Source organism: Balaenoptera borealis (genome assembly GCF_965194805.1).
Source record: "Balaenoptera borealis genome assembly, chromosome: 5".
Taxonomy (NCBI): domain Eukaryota; kingdom Metazoa; phylum Chordata; class Mammalia; order Artiodactyla; family Balaenopteridae; genus Balaenoptera; species Balaenoptera borealis.
The window spans coordinates 53,154,769-53,179,433 of NC_138862.1; the positions used below are offsets into that span (position 1 = coordinate 53,154,769).

The window sequence follows — 24,665 nt, forward strand, 5'->3', positions numbered from 1 at the left end:
GGATTTCAAGTTGCTACCACATACTTTCCTGAGGTTTGTGGGTGGAGGAGGGAAGGCAGAGGATGACTGTTCACACCTTCAGCTAACTGTAGCAATACCACAGAGTGGTGGTTTCTATAACCTCTTCCCCTAGATATGAACCTAGTGAGAGAAAACGTTAATGGTAAATTGTTTTACAAATATGTAGGAACTTCAGTGTGCTGGCAGAGATCTAGGAAAAGGAAAGAGACAGAGAAAGAAAAGGAATAGAACATAAAAGGTCCAACTAAGCTTCAAGCTCCCACCCATCCAGAAGTATTTTAATTTGTCCTTTTGCCACTTACAATTATAAATCACTTTAATTACACGTTGAATTAACTTTAAAATCCAATGAAAAGCTCAAGTAGCCATCAATCCACAAAGAACTGAATAAAAGACCAATGGGTAGCCTGGCACCTATAATAATAATGTGAGTTCAGGATCTTTAGACTTCCAATAGGAAAAAAAAATGAGAGCTGCCATTTATTGATGACTTGCTATCTGCCAATCACCAAATTAAGTACTGAGTTTGTCAAAATAACAGTGTGAGGCAGATAATATATTTATCCTCAAGATAGAGATGGGGAAACTGAGGCTTAACGAGGTTAAGTGATTCACCCAAGAAAGACCTTATATGTGCCAGGCATTGTACTAGGTTCAGAACAAAAATCTAAATAAAGCCACAGTCTAATAAGTGGAAAGATTTGTAAATAACTTATGTTGTGTCATGTGCTCAGGTTATCACAGAAAAAGATTCATGTGCTATGGGAACCCAAGGGGATGGAGATCCTCGCAAACAGGGACAGTATCTTATTCATCTTTGCCTAAGACAGAAGAGTATGCAACTATTAAACTGTGTCTAGGCAAGGCAAGGGAGTGTTTCACAGAGGAGGAACCTAGAAATTTGAGTGTACTACCACTCTCCTACTAAACAGAAGTGGTTTGATGACTTAAAAAAAAAAGTGATAGTGTATTCACACAATGTCAGGAGAGATAATAACTTGCTAAATTTTAAAACCCTGCAGTTTTAGCACAAACGAATAAGGAATTGAGACAAAAATGTAAGGCAACTGATCCTCAAAAAAAGGGCAAAACATTTCCATGAAACCACAAGTTCTCATAAAAGGCTATATAGGTTTTATTTTTAACTCATATGTAAAAAAAATCCATATAATAAAGGTGTGAATCTCAACAAAGTCTAGAGTGTTTGGAAACAGGAACTTTTGTGTACTTCTGGTGTGAATGAAAATTTACACAACATTTCTAGAAGGCAATTTGGCAGCAAGTTTCAAAAACCTATACATTTTAACCCAGAAAGAGCCTACTTCTAGGGATTTCAACAAGGAAATTATGTCAAAAAAAAAAAAAAAAATACACAGCAATGCAAAGACTCATCCATGTCTCTTCAACAGTGTTGTTCATAATAGCAAAAAATTAAAACAAATATGTTCGATAGTAATAATATGACATATATCTATAGATTAGAATATTTTACAGCAATTAACAATTGTATACGGAAAAAATATTTATTGTCATGGAAAAGTGTCCATGGCATTAAATGGAAACAGCATTTTTAAAATTGTATGTCCTTGGGAATTCCCTGGCTGTCCAGTGGTTAGGACTCCGTGCTTTCACTGCCAAGGGCCCCGGGGACCCTGGTTCAATCCCTGGTTGGGGAACTATATCTCACAAGCCACGTAGTGTGGCCAAAAAAAAAAAAAAAAAAAATGTATGTCCTTTATGATCCAATGCTGAAAACTATCTGGAATGTCTGGAGAGATCAACACAAATTTTAATTGATGATATCTAGATCATGGTAGGATTACAAGCAATTTCTTTCAGAATATTTCTAATATGCTCTAGTGGCTTAAAGGAGTAAAAGACATACTAAAACTGTTTAAAGTATATTTTGCAATCACAGAAATAACCAATTAAAAGCAAAAATTAGGATAGTATTTGCCTATGAAATGGTTTTCTATCTAGGAAATACAAAAAGATTTACAGATTAAACTATGAGAAGAAAAGAGAATTCAACATGGCTGCTAAATATAAAATATGCAAAAATCAGTTGTATTTCTATATATAAGCAATACATAATTAAAAAATAAAACTTAAAAAATTTACAATAGCATCTGAAAATATCAAATAAATGGGAAAAAAGCTAACAAAACACAAGCAAAAACACAACATAAACAACATAGACATACTTGATCAGAGATGTAAAAGACATAAAGGGATGTAACGCTTTAACGGACTGGCAGACTCAATATGGTAAAGGTGTCAATTCTCTCCAAATTGATTCTCAGATTTATTACAACCCCAATCAAATATTCCAGGAGACATTTTCATAGTAGGAATTGATAGGTTGATTCTAAACTTCATAGGGAAATGCCAAGAGCCAAGAATAATCAAGCCAAACTTCAATAAGAAAAACACTGACAAAGTTATACTCTTCATATCAGTTAAGACAGCGTGGTATTGGCACAAGGAGAGACAGACAACAGACTAAAACAAATTTTGGAAACAAATGCAATCATATCTGGATACTGGTTATGTAACAACTATATATAAACAGCAGTAGGGAATGGATGATGTTTGCAATAAATGCTGCTGGGTCAAATGAATATAATACATATGGAAGAAAATGAATCTTGACCCTGAACTAATACCATATGAAAATCAATTTTAGATGAACCTTAGACCTAAATATGAAAGATAAAGCAATAAAGTTTTTTGGAAGAAACAGAAGAGAATACCTGCATTACAGGCAAATAATTAAAACAGGACCCCAAATGTTCAAAGGATAAAGGAAAAAATAAATTAAAAACCTGTGTTCATGAAACAATGTTATTAACAAAGTGAAAAAGAAAGCCACATATTGGGAGAGACCATTCACATAAATATAATCAACAAAAGATTCACATCTATAATATATAAAAACTTCTAAATATTAATAATTACTTCTCAAAAACTGGGCAAATAATTTTCACACTCACACAAAAAATCAAAATATTCAATAAACACACAAATATACACTCAACTTCATTTGTCATCATGGAAATGTAACTTAAGAACAAAATGAGATTCCACTCATCTCCACCAGAGTGGCTTATTAAAAAGTTTTAAAATGGGGTTCCCTGGTGGCACAGTGGTTGAGAATCTGCCTGCCAATGCAGGGGACACGGGTTAGAGCCCTGGTCCGGGAAGATCCCACATGCCGCGGAGCAGCTGGGCCCGTAAGCCACGACTACTGAGCCTGCGCGTCTGGAGCCTGTGCTCCGCAACAAGAGAGGCCACGATAGTGAGAGGCCCGCACACCGCGATGAGGAGTGGCCCCCACTTGCCGCAACTAGAGAAAGCCCTTGCACAGAGACGAAGACCCAACACAGCCAAAAATAAATAAATAAATTAAAAAAAAAAAAAAAAAAACCAAAAGTTTTAAAATGACAAATGATACATAAAATGTTGGGAAGGATATGGAAAACAGGAACCTTCAGGCACTCCTCATAGGTGATTAAATTGGCAAACCATTTTGGAAAACTCTTTGGTGGTTTACTAAAAGCTACTAAAGCTAAAACTATGCATAAACTAGGAGCCAGCAATACCACTCCTAGATATACATACAACAGAAATGTATACATATGTTTTTAAAAATGTACAGAAAGTGTTCATAGCAGCACCACGGATAAAAATCCAAAGGAGCAAGAATCCAATGTCCATCACCAATGGAATGAATATGTAAATTGTGGTATAGCCATACAATGGGGCAAGGAGAATGAACAAACTATTGTTATATGCAAGAACATGGATGAATTTCATAAACATAATAGTGAAAAAAGCCAGATTTTTTTCAGAGTGTAATTGTACGATTTCAATTATGTATGATTTCATGATACTAGAAGTCAGGATACTGTGGGCAGGCAGTGATTGCATGGGACTTGCTGAGGGGTTGGGAGGAAGGGGGATTCTGAACCATACATAAAATACTATTACCTTATTTGGGTGGCATTTACACTGATGTGTTCACTTTATGAAAATTCCTCGTCTTACATTTATGATTTGTGTACTTTTCTGTATGCATATTAAGCTTTAATTATATACTAAACTTAAAAAATTTGTACAATTCTAAGATTAAAAGAGAGCAAGAAATGTGGGAATGGACAAAGCATCCACTGTCGTATAAACAAGGAAATTAATGTGTTTGTTGGTTGGTTTTCGGTTCTGTTGCTGTGGTACTGGTGGTGGTTGTGATGGTGGTTGTTTAAAATCTATTCTAGTTCAGGGATATAAAATGTCATCTTGACTTTAAACAAAATGAAAATCTGTTCTATCTATATTAACTCATTCCTATTTTCAATTTCATCTGAATTTTGTTCAGAAAATTCACCTTGATCAACAAAGATATGTTCAGTGGCAGTACCTTTAAGTTGCTTTTGTTCATAAGATAATAAAACATTCATAAGCTATTTGATATGTTTTGATTTTTATTATGGATGCAAATATTAGTATTGTGATTCCTAAGTCTGTATACAGTTTGTATATAGTTATTCCTTAAATCCAATCTTTTTTTGGTAATGACTATTTGTTAATGGATATGAAACAAGCTATTAACAAGCTATTAACAAGCTTAACAAGCTATTACAGCTGTTGCTCTTCCATAAGAGAAAAACAATTGTTTTCCAGCAACCCACAGAAAGAACGAATCAAAACCACTCTGGTCAAATAGCTGCCTTACAACTCATCATAGATAGGATGGTAACCACAGTTACCAAGGATATTCATGATTAGATCTAACCATTCTTCCTCATAAGTGAAAATTCCTTACTCTCATACAGCAAGATGCTGGATATTTGTGATAGATTTTTTTTTCTTTGTCAAAAAAGTTTATAACATTTTGTCTACAGAGTAGACAAGCGTTATTTCCCTGTATAAGGGACAAGTATTCTCATTTTCACATTCTGAAACTTAAATTTAGAATCAAACATTTTTTACAAGATTCAGAAACAAGGAAACAGATTCTTTAGTATCATCCTTGCTTTTTTTCAGTAAACTCACTCGTGATAGATTTGATGCTTTCTAACTTCTCATGTGATAGATCTGATGCTTTCTAACTTCTGGTCTCACAACCTAACTTTTGAACATCATAAACAGTAAACTTACTCTAACCAGGAAATTACTTTATACTTTGTAATTACTTTAGTAATTAATGGATATTTGCTCTTTTCTTTCTAATGACAACTGTTCTTCAGGAGATTTGCTCTGCAGGTTCAGTGATGCTTGGTAGGTTCATAATACACACAAGATACCATAGCAAGACGCCTCTGATCTGCTGAGGTCAGATTAAACAAAATTAGTAAGTTATATACCCTAAAATTAGAAAGTTCTGCCACAGATCTTCCTTTTAGCATTAAGAGCCCAGCCTGTCCTACAAACAAATTAAAAAGTCTGTAATAAAAGAAAATTCCCCAGAAATCTCTCTACATAGGTCAATTACATTAACAAGCAATGGGTGAAGTCTGCTAGATATGTTAAGTTAAATTAAGGCAAAAAAATATAGAATTTCCAATAACTAAAGCCTCACAGGAGAAACTATATACATACTATTGTGCATAAGCAGATCCCCCAAAATTCCTTTTTATTAAGAGAAACTACTGATGACTGCAGATAAACAAGGCAAAAACAAAGCTACAAAGAAAAACAATTATTGTCACTTCCTACTGATAATCAACATTCAGAATAAGAAAAACAGGAAGATGAAGCATTAGCAGTCTATTAATGAAAAATAAATCCTAAATATTAATTTTATGAAGCTTTATTTACTTTGCTTTTAAGTCACAAACAATTTCTCCACCAGCAGAACATGTTTCTAAAGAACTGTGAAGAATCTGAGATTCTACCCTATTTTTAAGCTAACAAGTTAGCCTATCACAGTTGCATGGATGCTGGCAGAAGATAGAGTATTTGTGGGTCAGGGCGTCAAAGCCGAAGGACTTCGTTACTCACAGGAAGCAGTGGTCAGAGTATCACCATTTTCTTGAACTTGTTCCCTGAGCTCTAATTCCCACAGGATGATGCAAAGAGAGTCAGGTGACACCTACACACACAGTGATTTTTGTAACTGGAGAGGAACTCAGGGCTTAGGGAACTCAAATATTTTGTAATGGTTAGTAAGTATGCCTGTCCCTGGATATGCAGAGAAATACTATCTTTACATTACAGGGTTGTAAACAAGCATCGTCTTTGCTTCAGAAGGAGGAACTGCCTCTCTTCACCTACCAAGGTAGAAACATCCCACAGAGAAAGGAACAAACGTGCTAAGGGACTAAGAACCAGGACCTTTTTGATTCCAGGGGCACATTATTAAATACTTAATAAGAAAATAATTATTTCTCTGAATACAATATAAGAACTTCTGAGAATGGGAATATAAGTGGCTTAAAAACTGTTTTAATTAATTAAATCAAACTGATGAGCTGGCTAGAACTAAGAGATGGAGAAATGTGAAGTCTGCTTTTTAAAAAAAACAGGGCTCTGCACAGGAGAACTTTTTAAATGATATTTTAGAAACACAATTTCTGGAAGTTTTAGTGATTGGCTTAATATTCCAAATTATTTAAAAAACATTAATGGTCTCAGCAAGTGGCATGAAAGTATTTTCCTCATTTGGTAGAGCAGCTAAAACAAAACAAAACAAAAACCAATTACTTCTCAAGATGGGGAAGTAAAATAAGTAGCCAAAATCTGGATACAAACAGGTTAAACTACAGAGGACAAGGTTAGAATTTTATCTTATCATTAGGGAGCTTAGAAACTTCAAAATAAGAAAAGATATTCTCAGACTACCACCTAGATGGCTGGTGATAAGGCACCACAAGTCTTGGTGGAAGGCCAGACACCTTAATCTACCTACTTAGTGTACAGCAAAATCCAACGCACCTATTCAGTGTACACCAAAAACTCAACACATCTATTCAGTGCAACATGTGGAGCCTATTAAGACTGGTTATAAAGGAGACTTTCAGAATGTTAAAGAGAAAATTAAGTTATGAAAGCCTGTTGTACCACATCTTCTGAAATCTTTTAAGTCTTTATCTAATTGATCTTTCAATACTATATTCTGATTCATCTCCCTCTTTCTTTAAATCCTATCTTCCTTTAGCAACTATAATACCACACTCCCCAGGTTTTATGCCTACTTCCCTGGTGATGACTCCATTCCTTAAATTTCCTCTGTGCATACATCATTCATCAGAATTCTTTAAGGATCTGTCCTCTTTGTTCTCCCTGCACATTCTCCATGGTCTACATCAATCAGTCCAATGGCTTCACACAACTTTTAGAGATTACAAACTCAGATATCTGGAGACCAGGCAGATAATGTATATGAGTAAAGAGGTCCAGGTAAGGACTGCAATCAATTGGAGGGGACACATCTAAACTGGGCAGCTGGCACCCAGGTCTAGCCAACTGTCGCCACGTCAGAGTTCCTATCTAGTGTTGCCATCACTTCCAATTTCTCAGTGAAATTCAATACAATATTTTTGTGTAAAAATCAATAATTTTAAAAGTTACCAACTAATTTTTTAATGTAGATACTGTCTGAGGCCAAGGAAAACATTCTACAGGCTGTCAATCTGCAAACTCATAAATGTACTGTCAATCCTAAAATCTCTGTCTTTAATTCTATATTCTTTTCCTCAAGGTTGTATATCTAATCTACTAATAAATATCACCACATGGATTTGTCTGGACTCACAAAACTGAACATATGCCAAACTGAATTCATCTGACTGCCAAATCTCTTCTTCCTACTTTTCCTGTCTCAGTAAATGGTACCCAGTTGTTCAAATCGCAGATTGAGGCATCACATTTGGCTCATTTTTTTGTACCTCATATATCTTAATAATCAAGTACAGTTAATTTTATCTTCATATAATTCTCAAATTCATGCACTTCTATTTATTTATTTGTTTATTTAGTTTATTATTATCTTCACCTAGTTTTCTACAACAGCCTCCTACCTATCTCTCTCCTATTTCTCTCTTAATTTATCAGTTTCTAAAGTGGGAAGTGGAATGGGGGGAGGGTGGGCAGGGCAGTCATAGACCCCGGGGGTATACAAGATGAGAAGAAAGGACTGAAATTCTACTTGCATTTTTAATTCAATTTTTAAAATTTATATTATAATGTGTCCTTTATATTATATATGAGAATATACATTATTTGTATAGTAATATGTATTTTATACATATGTGGGTATGTAGATGATATACATAGATAGATGATGTATGCTCAAAAAGTAGTTAATAATAAGGTAGTAATAAGGAATATGATTGAATGGGTTTAGAAACCACTGCTCAAGTTCATTATCCATACTTCAGCAAGAGTAGCCCACCTATACTCCAAGTGTGACCACTTCCCTACTTAAAACCCATCATGGGCTCCCATTGTTCTCAGGGCTCCAAAGAACAGAGTTTTAAAAGTGCAACTTTGCATATGGAAAAAGAAAGTCCAAATGGCCAAAAATGGACAGAGCTTTCAAAGCATAGTCCAAGAGAGAGAATAACAATTTTAAGTACTTTGGTCCTTGAGGCAGGGGAATTCCTATAGTGGGTCATAAACCACCACCCCATATTTAGATTCCATGTTCACTAAGGAATGTTCTGGATATGATATAGCTCCACATATAATTTACCTAACAGTGATGAGAACATTCCCATCTGCTTGACAGTAGCATTAATCATTGTAAATTAATAAAACCACTATTCTGGATTATAGATCAGTTTGTGAGCTCAATAAAGTATGCTCAGTCTCTAAACATATGGCTCTAATGAAATCAGGTTTCAAGGCTGAGAACCAGAACCTAATTCACGGTGATTTCACTGAAGTAAATGTCACTTACTGAGGAGTTCAACATGAAGAAAAGAAGGAAAAAGAGAACAACAACAACAAAAAATGCCATTTATGGAACCTTGAAGTTACTCTGCATCTTTCTTTGGAAAGACAGCAGACACCATAAGAATTCCATCCCTCTCACAGCATTCTCCCCTGTGTACTCCTTATTAACACATGTGCAACCCATACAAAATACCAACTCCTCCATACAGCCTGAGTGTTCCTCTGATGGCTCTAGTAAATAATTCACTTACTATTTGTGACATTCCTTAAGCACTTCTGTAATGGGACAGAACTGATTTTAAATATTTATCATCTTTGCATATACTGCCCTCCCCAAATTGAATACATACTGCTTAGAGGTAGAAAATTATAATTTTACATCTTATTTGCTTTTTTCTGTCTTGGATCTTATTGCAGTGAGTTGAACAAAATAGCCCTGTCATTTTATTTTCCTTATGTATGAAATAAAGATACTTTGCTTTTTTGAAACAGGCAGTAATAAGAGTTGACTAAATAACAGAAATATTAAATAGCAATTTTTTTAGTTCTGTTTCAGTTCTTTTTTTTCTTTCTTTCTCTCTAGATCTCCTGCTGCACATTTTTCTTATAAAAGTTCTTCATTTCTATTGTGCATCCTTTAATTAAATATGACTAAGTTGCCTTTTCTTTGATTAGAGGGAAAACTGATCTAGCTAATATGCTAAAAAAATGTATCTTACTCACTGCAAAGGTAAAGAAACCATTGTCCTTTGTTTCTTATTAAAAGTGAAAAGAAAACACAGGAAACCAAAAAAGGTCCCTACCACTTCCCCAGGAAATCAAAGGTAAATGTAATGAATTGAATTTTAAACAGATCGGTTTTTTTTTTTCCCCATGGTCAGCAGGACAGTTTCTTATAGTCTACCTCACTTTTACATAGGGATATACACAATTTTAGAAAACTTTTATTAACTTTTTCTGGATTTTGCTTTTAGATTTCTAGGGACCATGGAACCTCTATCATGCAAAGTTGAATATTAATGATATTATTTGTAGAATTAATAATAAATATATTCATGGGGCTTTGAGCAAGATTAAAGGTTTAAACTGCTTAATTATTCCACAACACAGACTGCATACAAAGTGCCAGACACTCTCCTACCTGCCTGAAATGTAGATTTTAGCTCTTTTAACCTTCGCAACAACCCTACACAGTAGGTATTCTTGTTATTACCATCCACATTTTACAGATGAAGAAACTGATGCATGAAGAAAGCACGTAGCTTGCCCAAAGTCACAAAGCTAGTAAATGCTGCAGTCAGAACCTGAACACAGACGACCTGCCTGCGAGCCTGCACTAAGCACGCTGCCCCCAGAACAAGCAAGCAAGCAAATGCTGTACACCTCCCACGTGCACATACTCACACACATGCCTCTGCTCCTCAACTCATTTGAATTAAATGAACAACAGTTCCTGAAAGTCTCCAAATGAGACATTGTGCTGATCCACCTTGGGAAACACAAAGATTGATTAAATAAGCCTTATTTCATGGGGCTTATAGTCTAATGGAAAGATAACTAGACAAATAACTTTAAAAATCAATGAAAACTAATAAATATGGAGGATGAGCAAGAGCTTATGGGAGTTTAAGAACTAAAAGATCCAGTATAATAATAAGGGACAAAATCATGAGCAAGATGAACTTTGAGGGATTAGTGAGAACTTTTATACCAGAGATAAAAATCTTCGAGTGGAAGGAACAATGTGGGCAAAGACATAGAAACCTGTAGCTGCTAAGGTGTCAGGAAAGAGCCAAATAATCCCACTTGCCTGAAGAACAGGACATAAGTAAAGGAAAAGAGGACTAAAATGGTAGAAAAATACATCATGAACTCAACCAATAATTACTGAGTGTCTGTTATGTATACAGTACCCAAAGGACTCATCTGATAGCCATTTAAAGAATAATGTTTAAACTTTGTACTCAAAACGGAGCTAATCTATGTGAAAGCATTTGACAGAGTTTGACATATAATAACTCTAATAAATGTACCTGTTTTTACTAATTTTTGGATAAAAAGTCAACAGGAGCTTTATATTTGAGCAGGAAAGACCCATGTAATAAATACATTTGATAATATAAATATATTTAAAATACAACATAAACACAAAACATGGGGTAAAGTTGAACATGTGGGAGGGTATATATTAGAACCCAGAAAAGGAGACTTCTGAACTAGACTTAAAGGAAGGGTGCCAAGATTCTGGGACTGTAGAAAAGAAAGAGGAGGGAAGAGGGGCATGCCAGGGGGAACTGTAGGAACTGATGATAAAAAAAAAATCAATTCGTAGATAATAAGTTATTGAAATTTTTGAGCAGACAATAGACATCATCCAACCACTCACTCATCCATCCAATTATTCATCCAGTCTGTTAACACTTATTAGAGCTCACATATTCCAAGAAACACGCCAGGCTCTGAGAAATAAAAATCAAGGAAGCTTCGTAGTCTATTGGGAAATGCAAGCATGTCAGCAGTTCACTGCAGTCTAGTGTGCGAGATGTGAGCTCAGGTACTTGGAAGAACAGAGCAGGCATGCCCACCTTAGGTTAGGGTTACTGAGGAACGCCTCCAAAGTGGCAACACTGGGTAAGGTGTGACACTGGGTAGGGTGTGGGTAACTGGTTTCCCAAGAGGAGGGTGCAGTTTAGGGAAACAAAGACAATGAGGTGTGGAAATAAGTATAGAGTATGAGGAGGTTGTTTCTTTGAGGATGAACTGAATAGAGAGATGAAGCTAGAAAAAAAAGTTCCTAAAGCTTGTCATATTAATGGGGTTATAGACTTTAACCCAGATTCAGTAATGATGCATAGAAGCGTTTCAGGCAAAAAATAAATAAATTAGAATGAATAGTTCTGCTTTTTAGAGCTCACTGGCCTCATCAAGAAAATCAATGGGATAGGTTGTTATTAAAGTTAGGGAGACCAGACAGAAAGCTGTTGCAGTAGTCCAGGGAAGAATTTGAACTTGAACATGAAACTGAAGAACAGAACTTGAAGTAAAGTAAGGATGGGGAGAAGGTGCATACAAAGATTCAGGAGTTAGAATGGTTCTTGTTGAATTATAATTTGGTTGGAAACACATGTCTAAATCTCCTCAACATCAAGAAATGCTTATAGTACGAGGAGCCTAGAAACTGCTACCTGACTTATTAGAAAAATGACTGTCACCCAGAGTCTAATCACATTAATGGGTCTTTTTTTAACAGTTAATAATACATGTTTTGAGCCTCATGCTTAAAGTTTCTGGATTATAAACTTCACCCTCTAACCCAGAGTTTGGTATTGGTCTCATTTGGCAGAATTTACTTAGACACATTCACTCAAAAATGCCACTCCTCTTTTCCACATATTTCTACTATCTCCTGGTCAACAGACTAAGAAAGCAAAAGCAGAACTCAACTATTAAAACATTCAATAACTTCTCATAAAAATCTACCAACTACAGGACTTCCCCAAATCTAACAACTACAGAACTTTCCAACCAGTTTACCCTGGCACATGATATGTTATTGATCCCCTAAGGCTCCAGACAGGCAGAACCTCTTGGCACCTGGGCTTGGATCTTGAGCAGAGGTTGGCCCTGCCATGACTTCAAAAAGGTTGAGAAGCACAGAAATGAAGCATTAGTCACATGACACCTAAAGATTTTTGTCTGCTGCCTGTTCTTTAGGTCTGAATCCTAAAATTGCCTTTAGGAGTTTTATAAAGCCCTTTGAACGATAACTATTTCCCAATTTTAACTCAATCCTAATATTTTTTTCTTACTGACAGTTCTTTTTGGGAAAAATGTCACAATAATACTCCTTAAGTTAAAACCTGCTTTATAAAAATCATAATCTGTTTGGCTGTTTTTAGAACTAATCGCTCAGTGGTTCGGTTTTTGGAAACAATAATGCATTCAAGTTTAAAGGCACCTGCTGTTAGGTCAGATGAAAGCATTCTCATATGCCCTCAATATGTAGATAAATAACAGGAATACTTCTGTATGAGAACTCAGTTATGCAAAAATGCAAACTAGTATTAGAGTATAAGGAAGATAAAAGAATTCAACCTTTTAAAGGGCTACATCATTCATTCGTCCATTTATTCAATAAAATACTGTGGAACTATAAGGTGAAAACCCACAGAGAATATAAAGATGGTTTCTCCAATGATCTAATAAAAGAAGCATTAATTTTGATGACTACAGAAATATGTCTGAATTCCAGAAGGAGCTTTACATTTGGCTCTCAATCCCAAAATAAAAATCTTAAAGACAAATTAAGAAGCCTTCTCAAGTAAGCAAAGACAGAAGACAAAGGTACAAGGGTTTAGGAGGTAGGGAGAGTGTTTAATCAGCATTTCAAGAATCCCCCATTTGATTTAGTAGTGATTTCAGTCACGTAGCAGTTGGACAGAAATTTCAGCCCCTTAATGTCTATGGTTATAAATAAAGGGAAGTAACAATGTCTCAAATGCATAATTCTTTGTGGTTTGAGGTGCCGGGCAAAACAAACTCCTCTCTTGAAAAACATGTGAGCAATCTTTTGTCAAAAGGTCCATTTTTTACTGACCTTTTGACAAGCAAGCAATTTTTAACTCACCAGGATTTTCAGTTTTCAAAAAGAAATACCGCAAGCAATTTGTCTGATAGATTTTCTTAAAATTTTAAGATAGTTTATTTTGAAGGTTACTCACTCTTTACATTAGGCTCAGAGTGTTAATATATGAGCTGTAGCTTCAAGACATCCTCAGCTGTTACTCCCAGAACTCTGCGGTCCCTTTCTGCTTTCTACTATTCACAAATATTTAATCCGTACATTCCTGGCTGTTAGTCTAATTCAGATGAGGATGAACCTTTTCTTTTTTTAAGTCCTCAGTTGTGAATGGATATAGGAGCATTACAAAGAGCTAGATTTCTGGAACACAGAATGTCTTGTGTTAAAGGCAATAATAGTATTTCCTCCTGTAGTGCCTAAAAATAATTCAGAACACATTTTATTTAAGAAGTGGGAAAAAGGCTTTAACATTTTTGAAGTAAAAAAATTACGCATCTAATCAAATGTGCATTGCTCTGTGTATGTCCTAATCATGTGGTAGCTATAGATAAACACAGCACGTCATAGAGAAAAAAAAAAAAACGGGAAACCCAACGTTACAGTTAATTCACCAGTGTCACAGGACTCAGATCACTGAAAGTGTATGCCAACATTTTACATCGTATTTCATCAGCTACTGTATAAATATAGAATTTAACTACAGGATGAAAACAATAATCTGTGTGTAAGCAATCACCCCTCCTTAATTCTTAGCTACAGTTCTGCCTACATTCAAGGACATTCTGAGGGTGTTCTCTCATCAAAGGGGACCCTTAAAAGAAACTGAAGAAACCATCTGTCTCCTGATGCTCAGTTCTTAAGCATCTTACTAAGAGATTCCTGATAAAAGTTTTGCACGTTTTATTTAAGTTATGCAGACTTCAGATATTTAACTCCTATTATTTACCAAGCTCACCTGGGTTTGTGTCTGGATAGGAAATACCTAAGGAAAACATCTTTAGCTATTTTTGTGAGATAATGCAACTTTGTGATAACATTATCCTCATTTCTGTATCTTGTTTACACGTGCATACTTTCTGCGCAATGACACAGAGAAAACCTGAATGCCAGTGCTGAGGCCTTTTACCACTTCAATTTCAGATCTTCGTCAAGCTTATACTCTACCTCCTAGTATAGGAAGCAGTCTCCAATGCCTGCAGTCCTGAAGTAAGTGTCCCCCCTCTGGATTGTCAGAACAATTTATTTAGGCCAATTTTTAAAGTGTCTTTCCCTTTCTGCCTTTTATTTTCTATATGTGTTTTATGTGTACACTAAGTTATAAAAAGTTATGAGCTTCCCATGTATACTCTGTCTTACAAACATCTGCTTCTTAGAGCTAACTATTTAACTCAATGAATGCTCACCAAATAAATAAATGTCATATAATATTTACTTGGTAACAACAAAATTATTCCGTTACTGAGGTATACTTCTGGTGGCTAAATAGAAAAAATAGCAATCAAAACACTTATCAAAAACACTGCAGTATATTCTCAAAATACTCAGGTAAGATCTACACCATATGGAACTGGAGGCAGGTCTAGTCATTCTTCAAACATGGATCCAAATTTGTACTTACTTGTCTCCAAAAAACTTTCTCCAGAATTCAGCAGCATCTGCTTTCGTGATACGAAAGTTATCTCCCTGGAATTGCCCATTGGGAAAGATTGCTTTGATTTCTGCCAACATGTGACTGAAGATAAGGGATAGTTTTGTAAGATTTCGTCTGTAGATACAAAGAGGGAAAAATGAATGAAAAAGTAAATATATAGGCATGTAAGATTTAACGGGAATATATATTATTAAAAATGAAATTATCAACCTAGGTCAACTCAATAAAGCCCTTAAAAACAATGTTCATGGGGCTTCCCTGGTGGCGCAGTGGTTGGGAGTCTGCCTGCTAATGCAGGGGACACGGGTTCGCGCCCTGGTCTGGGAAGATCCCACATGCCATGGAGCAAGTAGGCCCGTGAGCCACAACTGCTGAGCCTGCGCGTCTGGAGCCTGTGCTCCGCAACAAAAGAGGCCACAATGGTGAGAGGCCCGCGCACCGCGATGAAGAGCGCACCGCGATGAAGAGTGGCCCCCGCTTGCCGCAACTACAGGAAGCCCTAGCACAGAAACGAAGACCCAACATAGTAATCAATCAATCAATCAATAAATCTTTAAAAACAAAAAACAAAAAAAAAACAATGTTCATAAAAACTGTACATTTAAATTCCTAACAGGGATTCTATTAGTCATCCATGTATTCATTTAATATAAACATCAACAAGATGAATTACATGAGGTTTAATGGGAGAGACGGACACCTAAAAAACTCATAATCAAATATAAATGCTAAACAAAAAAGACAGAGTGATTATTTCTACACGGGGAATAAGGAAAGATGTGTCATTTAAGGCAAACCTAGCAAGATAAGCAGTTGTTCAACAGATGAAAGACTTAGAGTGGAGAGGAGGGGAAGGAGGAGAGGTTAGGAATAGAACTATTTGGAGAATATCTAGATTTAGCATGGCTAAAGAAGAGCAGAAAGAAAGTGGAGGAAACGGCTTGAGATAAGATGAGAAAGTTTGGTTGGGACATGACAAAAAGAGGCATCTGAACCAATGAACAAAGTTTTTGTCAAATACACTTGCCACTTCTACCTAAATATCAGAGTTTCTGATAAGTCTCAGATATGTGCATATTTTAGAAGCTCCCTGGGTAATTCTAATGTAGTCCATAAAACGCTACTGCAATAAGGAATGGGAAGCCAAAATGGACTAAAAAGATTAAGGAAATGATCAAATCTCTGTTTTAGAAAGAAAAAGTTATGGTAGTATGAAAACAATGGTTTGGAAGGGAGGGAAATGTAGGCGTTGTCTCTATTCTAATTCCCATGTTAAGTTCTGGGAATTCTGACATGATTTAGAACATGCTTCAAACCGTGACTAACACTTTAACAGTTATCATCTACATTCCTTCTTAGCTTTTCATAAGTTTACAACATTAATTATGTTAATCAGCCCAAAACTGTTAGTGCTAGATAGTAAGGAAGCAATTGAAAGACAAAATACTACAGAACTTTTCAGTTTTGAGCTGACCTTGCCTCTTTATATTCCTGCTTACTCAGAATCACCAGAACACAGCAGGCACATATCTCCTGTCGTTCCATTTTGAAGCTTTAACTGCTTTGTGTGTGTGTTGAGGGGTCAGGGCTGGGGGTGGGGAGGAGGCACTTGCATTAGCACTCAAAGTAAATACAGAGGAAAACTAAAGAAAGCCATCAAATCTGCAATGCATATAACACCATACAATGTTTCCATTGGACTTTGACACTGAAAGTTGTGTTTATTTGCCTTTTTTTTTTTACTCATGTATCTGTGTTTAATGACTCTCAAATAACAAGCAAAAAAACATGTTAGGTACCAAAAAGATCATAAAACATGCACCTCTCCGTAAAGTCACTGAAAGGAAACATGTAACTTCCTATATTATATGAATACGGAATAAATAAGGTACTTGTGATAAAAAGTGGGAAAAATAGGAATGAACAGAAAGCAATAAAGGATAAAGTAATTGACATCTCAAAAAATTCATCTCTATTGGAAAACCAAAAAGTCCCAATTTCCATAACCTTTATTATCCATGAGAAGATTTATGGGAAAGAAGGGTCAGAACTTAGGCCTTATTTTAGTGCTGACTGGCAACAACAAACAATCTGCAAGATCATTATGGTTAGGTTATGCAAAATGTTTCATCATTGGGCTTCCCTGGTGGCGCAGTGGCTGAGAATCTGCCTGCCAATGCAGGGGACACGGGTTCGAGCCCTGGTCTGGGAAGATCCCACATGCCGCGGAGCGACTAGGCCCGTGAGCCACAATTACTGAGCCTGCGCGTCTGGAGCCTGTGCTCCGCAACAAGAGAGGCCGCGATAGTGAGAGGCCCGCGCACCGCGATGAAGAGTGGCCCCCACTTGCCGCAACTAGAGAAAGCCCTCGCACAGAAACGAAGACCCAACAAAGCCAAAAAAAATAAATTAATTAATTAATTAATCAGAATCTTTAAAAAAAAAAAGTTTCAATCTTCTTCTTAGATTCAGCCACACTTCTGCACAACTCAGCCTAATTCCAAGGTAAAACTTCTTTAATTAGTTGAATCTTTGATCTTCTCATTTATGTCAACACACCCTCATTTAGGTGATGGTAGATTTAAGAAATCCAGTCTTAGGAAATGAAAAGTAAACTGATGAACTATATCCAAGGAAAGAATTGCAGCCAATATAAACTGCAACTGACTTTTGAAATTTGAGTTTAAGGAAAAACATAAAGTCACTTTTGAAAATCTGCAACGAATTTATTTCTATAATTAGGCAAACGAGTTAATTTTCTACCAAACTTCCAATTGATACATACAGAAGAAAAAAGAAAAATCAAGATGGCTGTAATTAGGGAAAACCAACTGTTCCTTGTTTTCTGAATTGGTTGCTCTCCATCCCCTTGTTTCTCTGTTCTTTAATCATATCCAAATGTTTTTCATTTTTATTTGTTAAATCTAAAGCCTGAAGCACAATACCAGTGATTACCCATCTTGGATTTTTGATCCACTGGCTATGTAGGCACTAAACTTTAAAACAGAAATAGTAACATTTTATCTTTATAATTTACAGTCTAGAAGCTCTAATAATCACTATATAACTAATCACTGTTAAATTATAAACTGTGTGTATAGTCCAATTTTCTTGTTCCTACAAACAGATCACCACATTTTTATTCGACTTTCTGCATAAACTAAGGCAATGAAAAGATCTATTTTGCCTTTAGTCTTTAAAGAAACACAAATTCAAGTTGTTAAAAACATGTGAATGCGACAGTTTTGTGTTACTTTATTTTTCACAAATACCAGAAAGCATATTTATATTTATTTTATATCTAATTTTTAAAAACACACACCATACATATGTAAATGATTATTCTGGAAACCCTTTATCTGAAATATCGATTTACAGAGGTTGCAATCCACACCAAGAAATGAAAAGAGCTTATAGTTAATTCTATTATCTGATGTCATTTAAATTTACTGTCATAGCAAATAGGTTTGTTTTTTATATGACTGTGTGGGAGTTTTTTGTTTACTATATTTTGCTTTACATTAAGCTTTAGTTCCCCACCCCACTCTGCACTCTTAGATACCCATTTTAAAAATAAATAACCTCCAATTTTGAAAATAAAATCCAAGGATACAGTCATCTCTAATCATCTAGACATAGAGGGAAGAAAGGCAACAACTCCACATCTTCTTTGTAGATGAATTTTTTTCCTATCATGATATTTTACCATACTTTGCCAATTTTCCCTAAGCCCGCTTGATTGCCGCTCATCATAAGACCAAAAATGATGACTGCTTAATAAAGGATTTGAGGCATCCTAATTAAGATATGTATCTATTACTAAATGCCCCTACCCCAGAACAACTAAGGAAATAAAATTTATCTACAAAGACTCAATAACCTTAAACATAACTTTAATTTACAAGAAATTTTGCAATACTTTCACTTTCAATAATACTTTCAATAATACTTTATTTTGACTAATTATTACCACATTATCTCCCATTAACCATCAAAAGCTAAGCCATTTTTAAAATTTGTTTTGTGTGAGATTTATTTATAAGAAATAATTTTGGAGTAAAAGTATTCTGATACACCAGGTAAGCAAAAAGTATCTTCTAGATGTCAATACTGGGTAAACCAGTAAAGATGTTAATATACAGAGGAGCCTTGAGAAAGGGGGAGGCAGAGAGGAGCAAAGACAAAGGATAGGGAGAAGATGAGAAGGAAAACTATCTGCATTTTTTTAAAAAAAGTGTAATGAATGCATCAGCAATGTCAAGAATATCACCTAAGAAGCAAGGTGCCTCTTTTATCCTGAATTTGGTCACCTAAAACTGTCCTTCTTTAAAACAGTATGAATCAATTTCTCCAAAATTCAAGTTACATTACTGCACAGAATGTGAGGTCGGAATGATGGGGCATCACTCTTTACGAATAAGTCTTAGTAGCTTAAGTGGCTACAGCCAACATCATCAGGAGGCTGAAGGTACACAAGATTTGATGTAGGATGACACAATCCTACCCTTAATAAACTTATCACATAGTAGGGGAGAAAAGGACATGACTGCATTATTATCATACAACATAGTGGGGGCAATGCGCCAACGATAGCCATCTTGAGATGAGGAATTTGAAAAATGAATAAAAAATACATCAAGACTTGATTAGTAGCCTCCACTAAATGTAGGAGACACACAAAGAGAATAATCTAATTAGATCGCATGTAGTCCTTGACTCTTCTCAATTCAAGAAACAGCTGTGTCATAAATCAAGGAGGAAATAAAAAGCTTTAAATGCTGAATTAGTGAAAAACTTTAAATGACACTTCATATCAGTGAGTTCCAAAGTTTCTGAGAACGTACTGTTTCTGGTAGAAGAAATGGGAGCCCATTTTTTATCCAAAAACTATTAATAATTCAATTTTTACATTTAAAAGCTAGAACATGTGCTTCTTAATCTTTACAAGGTGGAACAAATTCAACATAAAGAGAAAGGCAGGACACAAAGAATATAAACAGTGGCATTGAAAACGAGACTCACGTCCAGTTAAAGAGCAATTACCATTCACTCTATTTCTGATGTAGTGCCTTCCAAGATGGGTTTAGGGCGTTACTTCACACTGTTTTTGACCTTGGGAACATTTTGATTCCTAAGAAAGTGAGGATACTAGGCTGATGCAAGCCTTGCCTTTCATTTCCCCCTCTTGGGAATAGAGACTATTATTAAGATGACTCCTGAGAGTCTTAAATAAAACTGGATCTTATCCATTCTCTTGCCTAAGTGCTTTAAAGTTTTCCATACATCTAAGAGGAATACGAGGCAGATTTTTTTTTCAACTGAAGTATAGTTCATTTACAATATTGTGTTAGTTTCTGGTGTACAGCAAAGTGATTCAGTTATACATATATATACACATTCTTTTTCATACTCTTTTCCATTATGGTTTATGACAGGATATTGAATCTAGTTCCCTGTGCTATATATACAGTAGGACCTTGTTGTTCATCTATTTTATATATAGTAGCTTGTATATGCTAATCCCAAACTCTAGTTTATCCCTCCCCAACCCCCTTTCCCCTTTGGTAACCGTAAGTTTGTTTTCTATGTCTGTGAGTCTCTTTCTGTTTCGTAAATAAGTTCACTTGTGCCATATTTTAGATTCCACATATAAGTGATATCATACGGTATTTGTCTTTCTCTGACTTACTTCACTTAGTATGATAATTTCTAGGTCCATCCATGCTGCTGCAAATAGCATTGTTTCATTCTTTTCTATGGCTGAGTAGTATTCCATTGTGTATATATACCAGATCTTCTTTATCCCTTCATCTGTTGATGGACATTTAGGTTGCTTCCACGTCTTGGCTATTGTAAATAGTGTTGCAATGAACACTGGGGTACATGTATCTTTTCAAATTATGGTTTTCTCCAGATATATGCCCAGGAGTGGGATTGCTGGATCATATGGCAACTCTATTTTTAATTTTTTAAGGAACCTCCATACTATTTTCCATAGTGACTGCACCAATTTACAAGGAATACGAAGCAGATCTTAATAGTCCAAATCCCAATGAAGACTCAGAGTCTACCCCAAGTCATAAGAGAAGTAAAGTGTGAACAGAAACGTTCTAACCTGAGACACAGGCAGTAGGACAATTTTTTAAGCTGCTCCATGTTACTCCATTGAACTGCTCACTTTAAAAGAATTTAGCAAACTATGTCAGTCCAAAAGCTGCACTAAAATAGGTAACTAAGGAAGGTCTTTTTCCTTTCTTAAAGGACAAATCATCCACCACTAACAAGGCTAGGGAGACCAAGTGCAAAATTGTGGCTGGGAAAGATGAACCCTGGGCATCCTTTGATCTCTGCAGTATACTCTCAAACGTGTTGCCCACAACGGTCTATTAAGAGCAGCAGGCCATCTTACAAAATAAGAATGATGCACTCAGGGTAAATAAATTTGCTTTCTAAAATAAACAGTTTTGAATGGACAATTTACAAATGCCTTACCTAAACCCAACTAAAACATGAAATGTTCCTATCACATTCAAATGTAATATCCTTTGACAAGTTCCCAGGAGATATTCAAAAGATATACTGTCTAATTCTTCAACTGCTGTGTATTAAAGAGATTGGCCCTGAAATTTGATAGTGCATGTTGGGTTCATATCCTTACTCTGCTGGTAGTCTTGAACAAGTTACTAAACCTCTCCCTCTGTATCAGTTTCCTCATCTCTAAAAGTTTTAAATAGAAATGCCTGTCTCACTAAGTTGTTGTGAGGAGTAAATAAGATATGAAGGTAAGAGCCTAACACAACTAATTTTTAAAACTCTCAATAAATAAGAGTTATTATTAACTCTACCTGCCACCTCTGTTTAAAAGTATAAATATCCTAGTAGTCTTTCTTCGTTTCCCCATATAATACTATTGTTACTTAAACTGATGGCCATCTTAAGGCCATCATTCTCACCTTATTAAGATCATCAATTGTCATGGTGGCCTCTTATAATTCCACAGCAAACAATGGGCGAATATTTGATTAATCCATTCATTTATTCTGCATATCTTGACTGAGTGTCTACTAGACTATGTCTAGGTAGGCACTGATGATACAAAGGTGAAGATGAAACAATCCTACTCTTAATGAATTTAAGGGGCTTAGGGATTGCCAAAGGTATAGAACAACATAGTGGGAATAAAACTGAGATAGAAGCAGAACAAAGGTGGTAATCAGTGAGAGAGACAGAGGAGTCTACAATTTTGGGGGTGATGGATGCAGTTCTGACCAGAAAATGGCCCTGCAATGGGTAGGAACGGTACAGTGAAGATGAATTAGGCGAGGAATTAGAAAACTCCAAGGGTGAATGGGGTCTTTCATGGGGATTTTGAAATTTCCTACGATTATGACAGCAGTTTGGATGAAGAAAAGGACTACAATAAGCCTTATCTCAGTACATTCAATAAAACTTCCCAAATAATCTTTTTAAATGTTAGCTATTTAAACTTTGCAGCAATGCAGAGTAGGATTATCCCTTTGATGATTTCAACAAATAATTTTATATGGAAAATTTATTATGAGAAACTACGACAGTATGATATGATCACTCGTACTTTCATCTGGTTTAAAAGTTTAACAATATCTACTTCAATAAAGAAAACACTTTTGTCTTCAGTGTTGGACTTCTTTTGATTTTTAAACCTAATCTGTAACAAGTATCCTTTTATAAAATAAACCTTAAAAATGTAGACCAGTCTATTACTTGAGAGAGAAAAGAAAAAACTATTCCTTCATTTCTATTTAAGATAAAATATCAATACAATAAAAATTCTGTGAACCATGTGGAAAGTTGCCATTGCAACGATTCAAATAGAAGCAGCCAGAAGTAATCATAGTAGAACTTTGTTTTCTTTGAGTTTCTTTGATAGGTTCTTTTTCAAAAGAAAAAGAAACACTGGAAGTTTAAACTATACTTTTATGACCTGGGGTACTTTGATAAAAGAAGAGTCTCATCATGAAATAGACAAACTTGACCCTGAAACAATTTTTTTTTAAATCTAGATTCATTTTTGTTCTTTGCAATTCCCAGTAGATCGCCATAAGAAAAATTACATACAGTAATGTCAATTAAGTCAGTACTTATTGCTTCTAATGAAAATTCTTAATTATTTTTACTTGCTACATTCCCCAGTCCACTATTTTTATTTTTTGTCACATTTACACTTCAGAGATAGCTTTCACTTCTACTCATTAGAATATGGTTCAAATTTTTCCTACAATATTTTCTCCGAGGATTTCTCCTGTCCATGGGACCAAGCTACCTTCCACCATTTCTCACACCACTTCTCTGTTCTCTCCTCGAGCATTTGAATGGCCTCCTGCTCTTCCTGACCTCTCCGGCTCTTAACCTCGGGTTAAGCCATATCTTCCTCCTTACTGATTCAAAGTCCCAATGTCTCAGCCTGTTGAACTTTCACCTGCACCAGTTTTATGTCAAAGTACAGCCACGGTATCTTTTCCATCCCCCTTCCAGGATGTCATCTATCAGGCTATTAAATGCCACCACTTCACGTTACCTGCCGTGGCAGGACGTTCTCTCTGAAGAGTACCACAGTTATTGTATATACATATTGCACTTCACCTCAATCAGAGCAAAAGTCTTTGTTGGGGAAGAAAAAGCCTTATTATACCTGTAACAGCTTCTTACACATAATAGATACCCAAAATAAATGTTAATGTCAATGACCAGTAAAATATTTAAAGAAAAAACACATAAGAATTTCCTGACCCAAACAGTGCTAATGAACAGATCGATACGAGCAGTACATAAGAACAGTTTACAGAAACACTACATAGTGAAGCATCAACTTTCCAAACTTTGATGAAAAGGAATTTTACCAAAAGCTGCTTTAAGAGAGAATTAAAAATCTAGTGTTTGACTCTAAATAAGAAAAAACAAAAATCTTTGCTCTGTGAGTTGTAGTATCTTTTCTCTCCCTCTCTATTTTTTCTTTGTTAATTGCAAAATATAACAACAGCAATGAAAGGAAATTAATGCTGTATGCCCCATGTGAAGTTTCCAGAATCTCAGTAAACTGAACACATTTGTCATACTTTCTGAGGAAGCGTAAACATAGTTTCCATCACATTACCTGTTCCCTGACAGTTACTTCCTCCTTTTGACTCTGGAAATTTTCCTCATTGATACCTTTGTCCCACTTCAACCCTGCTCCCCAGGAATGGAACAAGTGAAAAACAAATGAACCACAGAGCAAAGAGGCAGCTCACTCTCTGGTGCTCATGTTCTGCATTACTGACAAGAAAACTAAAATCATGACATTTATTCCACCTCTTCCCTGGGGTTAAAATTACTTTATTCAAACGGTTGAGGCAAATATAAAAATAAACATAATTTGGCCAAGTAATTCTCATTTATTTTTGGTATAATCTGACATGGATACCACATTATAACACAGAGTGTGTGTGTGTGTATGCATGCACACACACAAATGTGCTCAATAAAAGTGTGACATGA

The 24,665-nt window shown here is 35.6% G+C and overlaps 1 protein-coding gene across 6 annotated transcripts in view; it reads right to left on the reverse strand.

Annotated features, from left to right (window-relative positions):
• CBLB (Cbl proto-oncogene B) overlaps positions 1 to 24,665 on the reverse strand; it is a 216,725-nt gene that overhangs the window by 107,887 nt on the left and 84,173 nt on the right. For all 6 annotated transcript variants that reach the window (XM_082393088.1, XM_082393084.1, XM_082393085.1 and 3 more), the window contains exon 4: positions 15,117 to 15,263. In XM_082393088.1, coding sequence (XP_082249214.1) covers positions 15,117 to 15,263 — 147 coding nt within the window. The remainder of the gene's footprint in view (positions 1 to 15,116; positions 15,264 to 24,665) is intronic.